Here is a 19196-nt window from a genome sequence, read left to right as displayed (position 1 = left end):
AGATGGGCAGGACACACCATTAGCTGGCATAAATCGATTCTTTATGACCCGGGGGGTGGCGACAGGTGGGTCGAGCTACCTGACCAACTATTGATGACCACTGAGGGCTTTCAGTACCTCGGGATATATATCACATTAGATAAGACGTTATCGTTCCGAAAAAACCTAGAACGGATTATTTTGAGCTCGGTGGCAGACATGGACCGCTGGAGGCAGCTCCCACTAACGCTCCTAGGCCGAGCGGCGATGTATAAAATGATCATTCTACCTAAATTTCTCTACGCACTACAAAATGAATATTACCCACTGCCGGCCTCGGTACTTACCAAATTCACTCTGATTTGAGAACCTTCCTGTGGCTGGGAAAGCAACCCAGGGTGGCGCTGACTACGCTCCAGAGGCATCAATATAGTGGGGGGATTTCCCTCCCCAATTTGGAGGCTTACTATTGGGCGGAACACATGACGCCGATCAATGAATGGTTACACGCCCCGGCGGACCACCCAACCTATGCCCTGGAAAGGCTGAAGTTGTCGCCCAGAAATCTATTGTACTATATATACGGAGGCTCTAGACGGGCGCCACTATTGCCAGCCACTATTCTCACGCTTAACGCGTGGACCAGGGCCACAAAACGAATGGGATGGGAAAAGAAACCCACTCGGCAGACGCCGTTGTGGCATTGCCAATGGCTGACGGAACTTCACAAACTACGTGGCTTCCGGGGCTGGGATGACATCCGCATTTCCACAATAGGGGCTGTGATCGCCAAAGGGGAGCTGAAATCCTTTCAGGGCTTCAGGACGGAATTCGGGCTTCACCATTCCCAATTTTTCAAATATACTCGGCTACGGCTTGCTTGGCGTGCGCAGAAAGTCTCGCTCGCCGATATCTCTGAATATGCGCCTTTGGAGGGACGGCTCCTTCAGGAGCGGATCCCGGGGAAGGCGGTCTCCCTCAGCTACAAGACCCTAACCAACAATATACTAGGTGATCTAGGTAAGCTCCGACACACGTGGGAAGGAGAGCTTGGAGACATGGAGGACCTGGACTGGGAGACAGTGTTGATGCATCCCCGGGATGTGGCAATTAAATCTAGACTATGCCTCATACAATTCAACGTGCTCCATAGAACATACTATGACAGACTGAGACTTCGTAAGATGGGGAGGGTGGACGACGCACACTGCCTCAGGGGCTGCCAACAAGACAGGGATTTCTTTCACACTATATGGACATGCAACAGGATCCAGACGTACTGGACGCACATCTTTGCGGAACTGGGAGAGGTTTTGGGGACCCCACTCCATTGTGAACCCAGGCTAGCTCTGCTGGGCATGACCAACGATGTGGATCTGCCACGCCCACTCCTTATCTTCTTAGTACTGGCACTAGTTGTGGCTAAAAGGGATATTGCAAAATATTGGGGGTCACCGGAACCACTGGGATTGGATGAGTGGAGAAGAGGCCTGGACCTGTACATGGTAGCCGAAAGAGTGACGTATAAAGCAAGGGGGTGCCCGAAAAAATTTAGAAAGGTGTGGTCCAAATGGCGGCAATACCATGGATTGGATGGGGGGTTGTAGGGGTCCGGAGCTCTGGAACCTGGCCATTATACTGTTGCACTGCTGATGGAGGACAGCTGGAGGGGTAATGCACAATTTACCAGATTATGAGACAGGAGGGGCCTCTTAGGAATTGTGTGACACTGTAAATAGGCTGTTTGCTGGCTATAACATGGGGAGGGTGGGTCGTGGGAGTGTTTAGGCTGTTGATTCTCGACTGCTTTGTTTAGTTTTTTGGTATACGGATAGTTTGGGGGGGGGGGTAAAAATGAAAAAGCAGAAACCCTACATGGCCCTTAGATGCACATGATGGATATTTGAGTTTGTACTGTGGTACACTGAGGTTATTCGCCGCCCGAACTCCGGGGTGTGGGCCACACGGCAGTGTAAGAACTTATTGCCTCTATTGTGTTACGTAATGACGACCAGCAATTCTAATTGAATGTTGAATTTGCATGTGTTTCTGCAATAAAACATTTTTTTTTTTAAAAAGAAAATGGGATTACCATACTCTACCTGCAAAATGTCAGAAAACATTTGGCCAGCATTGAAATCCCTTAATCACTTGAAAATGTGGGTGAATTGTGGTTTTTTAAAAACATTTTTACTGGGCCTATGTTTGAATGACCATGAAGGTGTGCACTGAGGGTTCTTTGGGCTAAGTAGCTTGGACTGAAGTAGGGCCACAACTTATTTTCTCCATTTTGGAGAAAAGTCCAAGTCAAGGCAGGATATTGTTTTAAAAGGACTGGGGGGCATATGTATCCAATACCGTCATTGTGATTCTTAAATAGCGATTTTTAGAGAATCCCTATTTGAGATTTGCAAAGCGGTATGTAATAAATAATTCGCAAATATTTTTCAATTTCTTGGCATTCCTTAATTGCGATTAGCGAATTGCAATTAAGGAATACATTCCCATTCATTCTTATGGGCTTTGGTGCCCATAGGAATGAATGGGAAGACATTCTCAATTTGCGATTCGCAATTTGAGAATCTCAAATTGAGAATGCAATTTCAAGGGTGCCAGGGTGTCCAGAGGACACCCTGTTGCACCCCTGAAATATGTATATCTGCATATGTGGTGCACATACATGCCCTAAGGCAGAGCTTTCCAAATTCTGTGTCGGGACACAGTACTGTGTCGCCTGCCTTGTGTGGGTGTGTCGTACAATGATGCATAGTTGCCAAGGTTTCAGATTGCTATCATGGTTCCCTCTACAATCAGCGCGCTACAAAGGATTCCACTGTATTCAGTAAATACTTCAGTGGAGCCTCTGAAGTGCGGCTGATGATGATGCTGCTGGCTTCCAAATGCATTTCTTAAAGACGTGTTTTTCGTCTTTAGAACCGCTAATGTGGGACGTTTAAATACCTACAGGGCTGTCATTAAACGGCAGGAGACAATTCCCAGTGCTTTCTCTGCAGCCCAAGTCCCGTTTGCCAAGTCCACAGACCTCTGGCTCCTTCACCTTTTGTTTTCTCCTTCTCTGTCTGGCTGTGGTGATGCAGCGGTTCTCCGGAAATAATTTCTAAAACCATGTCACCTTTCCCTGAATACAAAATCACACATATACTCGACAGTGGGGCCCATAACACCGCGAGTCACTCATAAACACTTACATCCTACTCCATGGATCGGTGAAATTCAAAGGAGAGCTGCTGTATCATAGTGGAGTGTCTAAAACTAAAACCGGATATTTTATACTATTTACACCTGCAGTTTAAATGAATTTACCATGGTTTTCATTGACAAAACATTTATTTAGACACACCACCTTTAAGGTTGACATATCTGCTAGTAAAAAATTAGGCGTAGGAAAACTCAAGACCTGCTTAATTCTCCATTTATCTAATTTTTATTAAAAGCAAATTTAGCATGTCTAAAGTTTATTCACTTTATTTTTTTCTTTATTCAAAAAACGACATTTTAAAACGGAAAATAAGTATTTTATTTCAGACAGTTAATTCCATTTATTTAGGGAAATTCAGAAATAGACATTTTATTTAACCCCTTCGATGCTGATGACGAGCTCAGCTCGTCATCAGTTACGGCGCTCGTACGCTGATGATGAGCTGAGCTCGTCATGTAACGCGGCTTTTCGCAAAACGCAGCGCACAGCGGGAAAACCGCTAGCGCGCATGCGGTTAAATTTCAGAAATGCAAGTATTAGCAAAAGACCGATAGTTCCCAAAATTCATCCTTTCTCCTAACTTCCCTAACTAATAACCTCACCTAAAGTACAGATCTCATTCAGAAGAAATAGAAAAATTATTCAAAGTCTTACAAATCAGCATAAGGACAGCATCTTGGGAGGAAATCGAAAAGGAGTTTTTTCCTCACCAAAGCCAGCACTTTTTATACCTTTTTCACTAGCTCTATCTTTCTAAAAGAGTAACTTTCAGCATAAATTCGAGTTCTGATTGGACAATTTGGGGTGGATGAGCATCACCTCATCATTACAATATTTGTTCCACTTCCGTCAGCTAGATTTTTAAATGGGTCATTGTTTTGGGCCATGTCCGGCCTAGTCCTGTTCTCAACTAGCAACTTCTCCAGATTTTCTCACGTTCAGAACCATTGTGCTCATCCTTTTGGCAGCCATCTAGACTTTCAGGCCACTTCGTCCTTGAACCGCATTCACTCCAGGCACAAGCAGCTCGCATTCGAACTCGGACTTGGGCTTGCGCATGCTCAGTTCATTTTCTATTCGCAGTTCAACAAGTCAGCCATCTTTTTGCTAGGCCTCACAGGCCAGAATGGGAACTATCGTAGAAACAAACACAAACGGATGTTAATTTTAGAATTTTAAACTTTCTGTTTACCTCCCCCTTTACTATGGTTTTCCCTATTAATAGTTACCTAGCAAGTAAGCAACATTTAGGCGTAATATACTCCCCTATTCCCACGTTTTGCCACAAAATACGTAAACAAAAGCACATTGATGCCGCATTCCGTTATCTCAAAAGCTGCTTATTAGTTTGACTTGACAGAATCACATAATTAGTTAATTATGATTGCCACATAAGCAAATTAGTTCCCACGTGTATTCGTGTAGGTGCATTTCTTATTCTAAGTTGATTAATTACACACATCACTCCATTAGTTCAAGTTATGGTTATGGAAATGTAATTTTGCAAGGGGTAAACAAAATTTTGTTTCTCCACCTTGCTCCATCAGTGGCATCACACGTGCTTGTCTGAGGCCTTACCAGTCAGTATGCTGGTTGGCCAATTTCAGCAGACTCTGCTATTTTTGCTGGCCATTCACCTCTGCAGTACTTGTTAAACCTTTCTGTACTAGACTTTTGGTTCTCGTTTATAAAATGCAAAAAATAAATATATGGAAACAAAAAAAGAGTAAGAGGCACAGCTAGAAGTCTGTGCTGATTTTGGAGGCTGGTGCTTTTTACCTGAAATGTTAGCTTTAGAAAAAAGAAGACTAAAAGGGTAACCTGATTTAGTCCTTACTAGACTGTATCTCAACTGTAACATCTGTACTTTGAGAACCCTCCCCTCCAACCCCCTTAGGTGGTTCACTCTCACTCGCTACGCTCGCTACACTGCTTTAGCGTGTCGCGAAATGATGCATTGCTAGAAAGTGTGTCACCGATATGAAAAGTTTGGAAAGCTGTGCCCTAAGGGCATGTATGTGTGGCACATGGCACTTTGAAAAAAGCTAAAAATTGCTATTTTCAAAGAATTCGCAAATTACCACCAACTGTCAGTTGGTGGTAATTTGCAATTTCTTATGCCAAATTTGCACAACTTAGGTGTTCATACATTTCATTTAAGGAATCGCAATTTGCTCTTTGCCACAGATTCATTTTTACTCAGACTGGTAATAGTTAAGCAGTAGAGTGATGCACTTCACCTGGCTTTTGAAAGGGTAATTGTAGATTGGGAAGAAAGTGGGTAAAATATGTTATGGGTTGCCAAATATCCAATCTTTATTTTTTACAGGGAACTCATGCCAAGATTGAAAAAATCACAGTGAACCAATAAGGAAGACAATGACCTCTGATTCTTATATGAAGGTCAACATGTTTCTTGCCAAATGTGCTTAAACCGATGGCAATTTGTCAAGACCGTCTGTTTGTACCCTAGTCTACCTGGAAGTAGACTTACAAGTCATTTGTGTGTGGTTAAGCTTCTTGTGCTCCAAGTCGCATCTCGTGTGATGGTAAATAAAAACGTAAAAAAAAGTTTCACAATGGAGATCTTGAATCTGTTGATTCTTTTCAAAAAAAGGTTCAACATATAAAAGAGAAACACAGACACAAATATATTCAAATTTTAGTGAGATCTCTGAATGAAATGGTGCCCGAGCAAGCGACTGTCGGGATCACTGCAAACATAAACAGAAGGAGGCAGAAACACAGCAATATCTAAATCATAATTCGCACCTATTTCTTATTGTAAACAAGGCCCTTAGAGTGCCAAGGCAAGCTTGTTAAGCTTGAAGCTAAGTAAGACATATTCCATGAATCAAAATCTGAGGCTGAAAATGAGGGCTTGTAAATCTGGCGAATATAAAGAACACTTTCTTATGGCTAACATGCACCCCGAAGTGACCAGTTGAGGGATATCTGCCAGTATTTAACCGCATGCGCGCTGCAGGGATTCGGCTTTTTTCAAAAAGCCGTGTTACATGACGAGCTCAGCTCGTCATCAGTGTGCGAGCGGCGCAACTGATGACGAGCTGAGCTCGTCATCAGCGCCGAAGGGATTAAATAGATTCTGGCGTAGCTGAAAGATCCAATGGCTTTGAGGGACTGGCATCACATTAACGTGGATGCGGGACACGGGCTGTCGCTCTTGCACTTTAGGCTGCGTGAGTGTCGGCCCACGTCTCAAAAACATGGGCAGCATCCTAGGTATGAAACGTATTTGTTGCAATGAGCTTGTTATGTAAACAGAGATTACTTTTATTAATCAAAATCCCTATTGGATGCCAGATTTCTATTGGGAAAGCATTTACCATAAAAAATATAGAAAACACAGGGCAATTCGGTATTGATGTCTCCACATACTTTAGTATGCCCTAGTAATATTTAGTCACAGGAGGCGTCATTCGAGGTCTTAAAAATGTCTGTTATAAATATCCAGTAACCAAAGAGACCATTTGATCCATACAAGACCACAAAACCACATGAAGACCACGTACTTCATTGTGGGCTCCCCAAAATCAAGGGACCCCACCCGTGTGGACTGGATGCGGAAACCTTTCGTGGCTCTCAAAAGCCTTTAGTGGGTGCTGACTCCATCTCTGCACTGGAAGCAATGCAGGAGTGAGGTCACTGGATAGATATATTGCCTACCCTTGGTCACTGACGTCCTTTCCCTTTTTTTGCAAACTTCGACACGGTTCTGGAGCTCCTCTCACTGTTTTCTTTTTAGATTTTACCATTTTCTCACAAATTCCTGGAGTGCAGTGGCCAGAGACATCACCACAAAGAAGTAAGGCTTTAAACCTTGTTGAACTTGCAGTGGACAGAATCATTTTAGATCCCCCACAAGGTATGACTGTGGTGCACCGAAGTATAACTCGAGGTCGTGTGACAAATGTGGTGTTGTGTACTCCCAAATCCATCTAAGTCACAGTTTTTGTTCTTCTCCAGTTTACTGTATTGTCGAGGCATATGAGCTGCAGATCACAAACTATGCATAGATCGCCATCTGGTGTTGGGCCCGGATGTTTGCACTTGTTTTTGTCTTGGAGAAGTCTTTGGAAGTCATGAGACAGGTGACTCCTCCTTTGGATGATGGTGTGCATGTGCATTGTCTTCATCTTCAGATTGTTTTTTCTGCCATTGGGCTCGGATGTGTTTTCTCGCTCCCGTTCGGTGCCGTTACCGATACAACTTTCGACGCTCAATCCTTCACCCTTTCTACGGTATTGTTTTCGATCGCGAACCCTAGTCATCAGGCATCTCTCCAACGTCGAAGTCCTCGATTCCGATCGTCAACGAGGGCCTTCGGGCCTGCCTTAGCATCTGGCTCATGGAAAGGACTCCATTCAAGAAGTGTCCTCGATGTGGGTCGATGTTTCCCCACACCGATATGCATGAGGTGTGTAACCTCTGCCTTTCACCAGAGCACGAGGCCAGAGACAGTGCAGCTTGTGCCTCTTTCTGCTCCAAGAAGACCATTCGGGATCGTCGAGCTCAAAGAACAATGGCTCCCGACAACATCTTCCAAGAGGGCGTCATTGTACCAGAACAAGAGCGGGTTGAAGAACACCGCGCCTCCGAAGCCGAGGACTCCGGCATCGAAGACCTCACTCCGGCACAGCGGGTTGTAAGTAGAGACGTCGACCCCTCCATACACCATCCAAAAAGGCTTCGGTCACACCTTCACCTTCGGGCTCAGGTGCACACCGAGAGACTGCTTCCCATGCCCCGCCCTTGGGTTCGGCGAAGAAACCTATTAAGCCTTCAGGCCACTCTGGCTCGAGTCAGCCTGCTGCCGGTACTGAAACTCATTCACCGGCACTGAAAAAGAAAAAACCCTCCTCCTCCGCGCCGAACACTGCCTCCACATCGAAGGACTCTGCATCGAAACTAACAACCACCAACCATTCAACTCCGAAAAAACACTCGGAGCCGAGCAAAAAGCTGCTCCCTCACAGTTCGGAACAACCTTCGGAGCCGAAAATTTCGGAACCGAAAAAAACTTCGGAACCCAAGAAAACACCGGTTCCACATACAGAGACTGTAAAACCTCACGGGTCCAAGCCAAAAGACAAAACCGTTCCAGAGTCGGTGCCGTGCCCGGCGGCCGAACCTAAAAAGTCAGCGCCGAAAGACTAGCCTCCATTAGAAGAGCTTTTTCTTTCAGATCCTAAACAAAACACTCTTCTAAAAGACCCCAAAACTGGTCAGCTCATCCTAAGCTCAAAGAAGAGACCATTGGATACGCCGGCACCGGCTCCACCACCAAAAGAACGGGATATTGCCACATCTCCACTTAGAATTCCTTCTCCTTCACCTCCTCTGCCTCCTTCTCCTCCTCCTCCACCTTCTCCTCCACTTCCCCCACCACACCACTCTCCTACACCATCCTCTCCACCAAGGGACGATGATGATAGTTCTGACAGACCAGGGGAGGATGCAGGTGAACAGCCACTAGGGGACCTTAGTCCACCTTCTTCCCCTGACCCCTGGGACGATTACAACACTCCAGATGTCCTAATGTTACACAGGAGGATGTATACCCCTCTAGACCTTCCCCTCTAGACCTTCCCCTCCAGAGGATACAACAGGATTTAATCAGCTGCTTTACAGAGCTGCACTATCCATGGGGTTAACTTACATACAGACCCAGTGGAAGAGGATTTTCTAATGGACACTTTTGACACGTCACAAAGGACCACCTCTATCTTGCCTATGCTGAAAGGAATCATCAAGCATGCACCCGAAGTTTTTAAAGATCCTGTCAGGGCTAGAGTTATCAACCCCAGGATCGAGAAAAAATACAAAGCTGCCCCTGCCGACCCAGCTTATATTAAAGGCCCGTACCCTTAGATTCACTAGTAGTTTCCAACGCTAGGAAAAGGGCCAATTCTCATACATCAGGTGATGTTCCACCCCCTGATAAAGAGTCCAAACTCTTGGATGCCTCTGGCAAAAGAACAGCGTCCCAAGCAGCTAACATATGGCGTATAGCCAACGCTCAAGCTTTGTTAGCCAGATACGATAGGGCACATTACGATGAGTTAGAGACCCTATTACAGCACCTTCCAGACAAATATAAAAACAGGGCCAATGACCTTATACAAGAGGGAAAAATCATTACTAACTCTTCCATTCGATGTGCTCTGGACGCAGCAGACACTGCTTCTAGAGCAGTCAACAAAAGTGTCCTTCTGCGCAGACATGCTTGGCTACGCATTTCTGGTTTTAGACGAGAAGTACAAACTTCTATTTTAAACCAACCATTCGATCAGGAACACTTATTTGGGCCCAATGTCGATTCATCACTAGAAAAAAGGAAAAAGGACACAGACACAGCCAAATCCATGGGAGCATTGAAATCGCAATCTCCCAGACATTCCTTTTGTCGCTCCTTCTACAAGGGCACCTCCAGAGGCTACTCCTCTGACAACCGCTCCACCACTCACAAGGCTCCCACCCAGTCTACTTTCACCAGAGGTTACCAGAGAGGCGGTTACAGAGGCAACAATAACAAAGGTAGAGGCAAGACCAATAATACCAGATCTGCCTCCACACGTACACAATGACTTCCCCCAGACAACTCCACTCATTTCCTTCCTGTCTGGAACAACATTACCACAGACAGGTGGGTGAGACAAATCGTTCAGTCTGGTTACTGTCTAGAACTTACCTCTACCCCCCCCCACCATACCACCAAGACAGCGTCCAATGCCGTTAGAACATCTATCGCTGCTCAAGCAGGAAGTCATCTCCCTGCTACAGAAAGGTGCAATAGAACCAGTTCCCCTGCACCATCAAAACACAGGAGTTTACTCACTGTATTTTCTCATTCTAAAAAAGGACGGCTCTCTAAGACCTATTCTAGACCTGAGACCCCTAAACCTGTACATACAATCAGACCATTTCCACATGGTCACACTTCAACAGGTTCTTCCTCTCCATTCACAAGGCGACTTCCTTGCCACTCTAGATCTCAAGGATGCCTACTTTCATATTCCTATTCACGCATCTCACAGGAGATACCTCAGGTTTGTAGTGGACGGTCAACACTACCAATTCAAAGTACTCCCATTCGGAGTCACCACAGCACCTCGAGTATTCACTAAGTGCCTGGCGGTAGTTGTAGGTCATCTCAGAAGACAACACATTCATGTCTTCCCATATCTAGATGACTGGCTAATAAAAGCCAGCTCATACAGTCAGTGTGTACATCACACTAACGCTACTATTCAGCTACTCACCAACTTAGGATTCACAGTAAATCACGCAAAGTCTCATCTTCAACCGTCCCACATACAACAATACCTGGGTGCCACAATAGACACCTCAAAAGCACTAGCTTATCCCAGTCCAGCCAGTATAGCAAGCATGCAAACCCTAATAACCAAATTTCAGCCTCAACACTCTCTTCCAGCTCGCGTGTTCATGCAGCTCATAGGGATGATGGCCTTGTGCATATTCATGGTGCCTCACGCAAGATTCCAGATGCGTCCTCTACCAGAGTTTCTAGCACGACAATGGAACCTGGCTCAAGGTCCGCTAACATATCTGGTGTTGGTAGAAGGTCGCACTCATCGCACTCTGCAGTGGTGGAACACCAAAAACCTTTCCAAAGGGTGACCATTGATCGAGCCAGTTCCACAGATAGTCATGACAGCGGATGCATCGCTCTCTGGCTGGGGAGCTCATCTATTGCATCACACCATGCAGGGCACGTGGACTCCGCAACAAAAATGACTCCACATTAACCATCTGGATTTATTAGCCATATTTCTAGCCCTAAAAGCAATCTAAAAACAAATATCAGGCAAAGCTGTCCTAGTCCAAACAAACAACATGACAGCAACGTATTACATACAGAACCAAGGCAGGACAAACTCCCTACAACTCTCTCAGCTAGCACAAAATATATGGAGATGGGCTATTCCCCAGAACATTTTTCTCCCAGCCCAACATGTTCCAGGACTCCAGAACAATATCGCAGATCTGTTAAGTCGTCAAACTTAACAGATTCACGAGTGGGAACTTCATCTGCAAGTTCTTCAACCGTTTTTCCAAATGTGGGGACAACCAGACATAGACCTCTTCGCCACACACGAAAATGCCAAATGCCCAAGCTTCGCCGCCAGATATCCACACCCAGTGTCCAAAGGCAATGCGATATAGATAAATTGGTCAGGCAGATTTGCGTATGCTTTTCCGCCTCTCCCACTCATTCCACTGGTGGTGCGCAAACTGCAGCAACAATCACTGACACTTATCCTATTTGCTCCAACATGGGCCAGACAACCGTGGTACACAATATTGCTACAACTATCGGTACTCCCACACCAAAAACTACAACTCTCCCCACGCCTCTTAACCCAGTACTGTGGAGAGATTAGACACCTGGACCCAGCACAGCTCAACCTAGTGATCTGGCTCCTGAAGTCTTAGAGTTTGGTTACCTTAACCTTCCCCCTGATTGTATGAACTACGCAGCCAAGTGAAAAAGATTTGTTATATACTGTAACAACAACAATATCCGTCCAATAGATGTGTCTATTCAACACATCATATGTTATCTATTACATCTTCAAATGTCTAGCCTAGCATACACATCTATTAGGCTGGACCTCGCTGCCATTGCAGCCTACTTACAATAGGCAACATTTATCACTATTCAGAGTACCTGCCATCAAAGCATTTATGGAAGGTCTCAAAAGAATAATTCCTCCCAGGGTACCACCCTCACCTGTATGGAATTTGAATATTGTTCTCACAAGACTAATGGGCCCTCCATTCGAACCTCTGCATAAATGTGAGTTACAATTTCTTACATGGAAAGTCGCTTTCCTTGTGGCCATTACTTCCCTTAGAAGGGTTAGTGAAATACAAGCACTCACTATTCAAGAACCATTTCTACAACTCCATCAAAACAAAGTGATTCTTAAAACCAATCCAAAATTCCTTCCTAAGGTTATTTCTCCCTTTCACATCAATCAGTCTGTGGAGTTGCCAGTTTTCTTCTCGCAACCACAAACAGTCGCAGAAAGAGCTCTACATACTCTTGATATAAATAGAGCACTCCTTTATAACATTGAAAGAACAAAACCTTTTCGTAAAACAAAACAACTTTTTGTGTCTTTCTCACCACCACATAAAGGCAACCCCATATCAAAATAATTAATTGCCGTTTTTCAACCCTTCTACTTGGGAGCCCCCTAGAAGTTGAAGAAAGAGCCCTGGTAGATGAATGACCCACTCCTCCCCCTGGTGTCCCACCTGAAGATTTGGCCTTTTTTCTTCTCTCCATCTCCCTGAAGCTGGATTTTTTCTCGGTCAGGCAGAGTACGTTTTGAGAAGGTTTTGCAGTTGGAACAAGCATCAGGAACATGAGAAGCAGGAAGACAAATTAGGCACACTCTGATGATCAGTCTTGGCCTTCTTCCTGCCACAGTCTGGGCACTTATCAAAAAGAGATGGCATTTTCAGTGAAAAAACTGCAAAGTTTCTGTCAGAAAAAAACAGAAACACAAAGAGGAAGACCAAAGATGTCGAGTGAAGCAGTTAAATGCTAAATTCAGAACTGAATTTTGAAGGGAAATACCAAATTGGTAGAGCTCAATGCTCCAGGGTGTTGACAGCAGGAGACGGAAAAAAGAACTGAAGTAACTGCCACTACCGGCTGTGCATGATGAGATACTGGTGGTCTCTGGGATCTTAAAGGCACAGCTTTTTTTAAAGACATATGTTGGCAGCCTATGAAGGCCACTCTGTCCTTTCCTTTCAACTGTATCATGAAAAAAGGGATTTTTTGAAGGAGATTATTCTGTGTGTTTAATACTATTAAAACTACACAAATGTAGTATACTGGCTACCTTTTTTCAATTCCTGATGAGGATGTGGCCAGTGTAGCATATGTATTTAGGCTGCATTATTTTCTTTCTATCTCTTAATTGTCTTTTCCGGCCTTCCTGAAGAAAGGCGAAAAATATCAAAATAAGAAGATATATCTAAAGAAGTGCTCCGGGTTCCCAGCACGTGGGCGGGACTATTCAAGTGCTTATAACTTATGGAAATACCCCTACGAGAGAAGGTAAGAAACCGTTTCATCCTTTGCCATTAAAAAGGAAGAAGTCTAACACAGTGGACAACCAGCGTGAAAAAGAAAGCAAAGCTGCAGTAAGAAGCTCCACCACTGAGTGGAGGAAGATGTTGAGTTTGCAACAACTTAATAAGCTGCGGACACAAACGTATATTCCTTCTCCTGAATGTGCACATTATGCCACCAAGTGCTGAAAATCCAACATCCAAGCCTATACTCATTTGGGACATTGCCATGATCAAGCACCTCATGCTTTAGACCCAAATTAGTTTTTCTTGCAGACATGGAGCATGGAGTTCTAGCTAACGTTCTTCAAACTCGAGTAGAAGTCTGATACAGGGATGACAGTGTTTGCCATATATTGCAGAAAATGCAAAAATAATCATCTGTGCTCCAGAGGAAAACCTAAGAGATCTCTCTATCGAGTAAACAGACACTTCAAGAGGGACCACAAGCGCTTATTTGAAAGCTTGGATGTTGCGCATTTCCATTGAGTGGCTACCCACCCACGCAGAGTGGGTCTCAGGGCTTGACTCGCAAGCTAGGTCTTGCAGCCCACCCTGCTGTGCATATCTGAAGGCTGTGTTTGGATGAGGTTTGCCACCCATAGAGGGTGGATTGCAGAGCCTGGCAAGCACTGGAGGGATTTTCAGATCTAGGTGTGAGGACGTCCTGTTGAAAGACGTCCGTATGGTACATTGTTTGGGAAAACAGCTGCAAATTAATGGAAGGATGAGATGCATGTAGCTGTCATTTTTTAAGCTTTATAAACTAATACACTTAATAATTCAAAATGATCAATGATGAACATGCTGACAACTGAAAGCTGTAGTGGCACTCATAAATATACAAATATGTTTTACCAATTTTGGTGCACAATATGTTTTTGTGCTGTAAAATGTTCTCTACTTGCAGGGTCGTCCATTGACACTGGATCACTGTCTCCAGCATTTTATTTCTTCTGAATCGGTTAAAGATGTTGTCTGTGAAAATTGCACAAAGGTAGGTAGATATTTGCAAATATTGTGTTCATGTTTTCTGTTTGATGTTTTTGCTTTTAAAATATTTATGCACAATGAATCCATAATATTCTAATGGCAGTGTGATAGGCCACCTGTCTCAACTACTGACCTTCTTGGTGATACCTAAGTGATCATGGTGGTAGCTTAATAGCTCTGTTGTACAAAGCTACTCTGGCTTCAGTTGCAGTTGGGTGACAGGGCTCTTCATCCTTAGTTATGGTCATCGACAGTAACACTAAGTAACAGTAAGATTTATCTTCTACCTAATACTGCTGTATTAAATCGATGTGCACATTCAATTATATGAAAAATAGAGAAAGCAGAACTTAATTAAATTAAAGTACCACTAGTATGCAGCAAGTAAAAGTACCCACTCTTCGCCACAATCTTAGACTGCAGAAATACAATGATGGCTGTTAGACAGCAAAGGGTTACAAATGGCTACTGCACCTATTTGTGGGTTTCTTTGTTAATCCGTTAGATTGGTGTTAGACATGCCGCTAACAGTGCTGATCATAGTGTCTGTTCCTATACTGTCCTGTAAAGGTTTTTATTTATCAGCTAAGGATTGTCGCCCAATTCATAATTGTAGAGAAGACTAGATTTAATTTTTACCATACTGTCAAATTTTTGCTTCAGCACTGGATCTTTCATAGGTTGTTGTGAGGATGGTAACCCATGAGAGTCAATGTCCGAAAAGCAGTGTACCATTACATTCACTAACATTGAAAAATATCATAGCATTCCTTTAACTTGCAGCCGTCTGAACATGGCGCTTAGCCTACTTTGCTACACTGGAAGATAGGAGCCATATTAGAATATGCTTAATTATTTTGGGTTTTTTGTAAAGAAAAGAAGGCCAACCACTAAACAATTAACTGTTATAAATATATGTTCATGACAATTTGTTTGGGAAATATTGGGTGTAAATATTTGTAGGCTTTGATAGGAATGGCAAAAGGTGGTTCATTAGTTACAAAGAGATGTCTATTAGTTGGGTAATGCACATTTTATCATACGTTGCAACTGCACAGTCTGTGTCAAATCTACAGCCTTCTGTCCTGTGCCTATTCCTCGGACTCCTTCAGCTCAGCACACTACGCCTGTTAAACCCCTAGGCCTTTCAAACCAGCTTCTCTGCAGTCTTTCCCAAAAATTCCTATTGATAAGGATGCTGCTGCATCTTCCAAGTAGTGTCGGTTGATAAGAGCAATAATGTACAATAGTCAGGTGATTATTATGACGAGTATGAAAATGTAGAGGGTGCTGCTGGCCTCAGTGCAATCATCCACAATAAAGATGCGGAATGGGACCAGTTTGTTGCTCATGATGGAGCAAGTCCAGACCCTTTTCCAAGATATTTATCCTGATACATTTGCACGTTCCACCGATCTGGTAGAAGAGGCAACTCAGAGATTCAGCATGCCGGTGCCCACTTAGGAAAGTTGTTTTTCTTTTTGATTTTAAGGAGAAGGCTCACTGAACTGTTAGAACAATTCCATCCATGATCATGTTTGGGAAGAAGCTCTTTTAATAAAGAAAAAGTAAATTTACTGCAAAGGTAAATTTATTGTGCATTGGAAAGAAATGTAGCTACCGAGTCTGCTCCAGGCTGCATCCTACATCAAGATTAAGCTAATTCAGTAGTTTCCACAGCTGCTAAATGCAGCTCGCATTCCTGCAATACCCTGCATATTTCCCCACGGATAGAGAAGGGGATAAATGTGACTCCTTGGGGAAGGAGTTTTAGCAGCAGATGCTGTTAATATTGCCAGTGCCTCTGTAGTAGTGGCCAGATGGGACCCCTAATTATAGAGTGAAATAAACCCTTTCCTTGCTACGCGTCTGGTACAGGTCAGAATTCAAGCAAGGGTGATTTTGAGGGAGGAAAGTAAGCCTCAACTTCTCTAACTGACACAGCTATTGATCCCTCAGTTTGAGGCTTTTGCCACATTGTAAATGTAAATGTAAATGTATTTCGATTTATATAGCGCACGAATCACCCAGGGGTCTCAAGGCGCTTGCTTAGGGAACCCGTCCTGGTATTCCCCTGTGAGATACCCCGGCAGGGTGTTCACAAGGTGAAAGCCAGGCATCCCGCCGCGAGGGGCCGTAGTGGAGATTAAGCAAGCTATTGCCCAGAGTCGCAGAGTGTGACCCCATGAGTTGAGTAGGCACCGGAGCGAGAATTGTCGAGTCCGTGGAAATTTTGAGCCCGAGACCCACCGAGGCGGGGAATCGAACCCTGGTCCACGGCTGATCTCAGCTTCCGGGTCTGCCGCCTCTAACCACTGAGCCACGCTTCTCCACCTTGGGGATGTTGTGGTGCTGAGTCACTATGGATGGCTCATAAGTGCTATTTCCAGGTCTGGGGTGCAATCTAAAATTATGGATATGCTCTTGGGCAGAATGTTTCTGGCAAGAAAGTAGACGAGATCCTGCAGATAATCAAAGCGAGAAGACACCACACAATCACTGTGGTCGCTGCCGAACAGTCACTGCTTCAAGTACCAGTACCAAAGACCTTTCCACCAGGGATCCAGTTTTCATCAGTACATACAGAATAGGTCTCAGTTCTCTTTCACATCTACAAAGATTGCAGTGTCCCCATTCTAGCAAGCAAGGACAAAAGCATAGTGATAACAAAACTTCAGAGTTTGGAGATAAGAGAAATTGAAATTCACTTGACCAGGCTCTCCTTCTCCCTCTTTACCCTGCTGTTGGAAGGCAGGATAACTCAAAAAAGTGAGATTTTAATTTCAGACTGTGGCTATTAGATGTAGTCAAACATGACCATCTGCTATAATTCATAGAAAAACACCACCGTCCTCTACAAGGAGGGGAAATACACATCATGTAATTGTAGACTGCCAGATTCAGAAAAGGGTATAGTATTTTACTTGAGTCTTTCTTATACTAAAGAAATCTAGAGAATGGCAGCCGGTGCTGGACTTAAGGCACCTCTGCATATACCTCTAAAAGCAGAGGTTTCCGATGATTCCGCTAAAGGATATTCTACTGTTCATCATAAAAGGGGATGTTTTAGCTGAATTAGATCTAGAAGATGCATATTTGAACATACCAATTTATGCAAATCATGGAATTTAGTTTTTTCACTTCACGATGGCAAGTCACCATTTACAACTAAAGGCAATACCCTTCAAGCTGAAATCTGCCACACAAGTGTTTACCAAGTACCTGGCACTGGCAGATGCTTATCTTCAGGGGAAAAAGGGTTGTGTGACCTCCCCATATCTAGATGGTTAGTTAACCCGAGTCCCAAAGCTAAAGCAAGCTAGGATTATGCTGATGAGCACTGCAGACACACTAAAAAATTCTGGTTGGTTACTGTTGGAAAGTGAGTTCTGTATTTAACCATCAACAACATATTACTAGTAGTGGAGGGGGCAGTCTTCCATTGTTAGACAGAGGGAGCAAGCTGATTTGACTGGCATCTCTTGTGTGTTCAAACGGAAAGCTGCATCCAGAATGTTATAAGCATTGTTTGGGAGCATTTCTTCATGCATTCTGCTACTGACTCAATGCCACCTGTGAAATCCAAATGAAAATAAGAGTCCTCCAAATGCGTAAATCCAATGTAGGTTTTATTGTTGAGGTGAAACTTCAGCCACAGCTGAGCATATAGAAGCCACACTTCAACTCTTCACTGCTTCTCATTTCTTTCCAAACATTCCAAAAAGAACAGACGATGACATAATATGGGTGCAACATGGACAAAACCAACAAGGTCAAGCAAAGGAAATTACAGCAATACCACACACCCCCTCCTATAGGGAAAAAAAGATAAAGCCCTCCAAAAAACAAGAAAACAGAACAACTAACAAAGAAGAATGTTCAAGAAAGAATAAACATCACTTAAACACCACAGTTGCTTTTTCTTTAGCAGTTTGACCTTTACAACATCTCCAACCTTAACAGCCATGGGTTTAACAGCTTTGCACAAATCATACTCCCCTTTTTTTCTTTTGCAACAAGAGTTCCTTAATATGGTTTCTTTCAAATAGTATTTCTTTCAAAGGGGGAAAACTCACAATAAACTTAAACCCAAGTCGGACATATCCTGATGCAAGGTCTGTGTTTCTCAAACAGTTCAAATGGACCTGCACCAGTAGTGGTATGAAGAGTAAATCTATACTCCTCCACTCTTTTTCACCAGTTACACCCAACTGACCCTTAGGGATTTTGACAAGTTTGTGGTTTCCCCTTCATTGTCCTATTAAATCTTCCCACCATGCCATTGGTTTCTGGGTGGTACAAAGCATACTTTTTATGACGAAATCCCATTATCTGTGAAGATACACTTGGGATTCCCCTCTTCGGAAAATACATCAGTCATAAACTTGATCACCGTTGATGTGGTAACTATCCTAGTAACCCCTACTTCAGACCTTCTACAAAGCATATCCATCGGCAGTAGTAAATACTTAGTTGAGCCCCTCCAAACCAACCGGTCCCACAATGTCAAAGCCTGTTTTGTCCCAAACCTCCTTGGGTATCTCTCGATAAACCATGGGAGATGTTTTTTCTTTGTCACTCGCCTCCACTCATAACAGTTCTGTGCCCTTTCTCAACCATCACATCCATGCCTGGCCACTAATAGGAGCAACACAACATTTCCTTCCTTGGTTTTGCAAATAACTTGGTGGCCTTCATGAGCAAGATGTACCAATAGCTCTTTCACTCCAACTGGAGGAACAGGTCTTCTATTTTGAAGTATAAAGTTATTGCTGACGGAAAGTTCATCTAACACTTTCCCAAATCCTGCCAATCTCTCACCACGGGCGTCATTTTCTTATCATCCATAATGGCTTCGCGTACATTCTTT

General features: G+C 43.8%; 1 protein-coding gene across 1 annotated transcript in view; it reads left to right on the top strand.

Moving 5' to 3' along the window:
- The window catches only part of USP30 (ubiquitin specific peptidase 30), a 394500-nt gene that overhangs the window by 127350 nt on the left and 247954 nt on the right, over positions 1-19196 (top strand). Inside the window, exon 9 of the mRNA XM_078667396.1 lies at positions 14244-14330. Coding sequence (XP_078523522.1) covers positions 14244-14330 — 87 coding nt within the window. The remainder of the gene's footprint in view (positions 1-14243; positions 14331-19196) is intronic.

This window comes from Lissotriton helveticus, chromosome 11 (genome assembly GCF_964261635.1).
Source record: "Lissotriton helveticus chromosome 11, aLisHel1.1, whole genome shotgun sequence".
Lineage (NCBI taxonomy): Eukaryota > Metazoa > Chordata > Amphibia > Caudata > Salamandridae > Lissotriton > Lissotriton helveticus.
The sequence above is the reverse complement of the archived record's forward strand: the minus strand, read 5'-3'. Positions and strand labels throughout refer to the sequence as shown.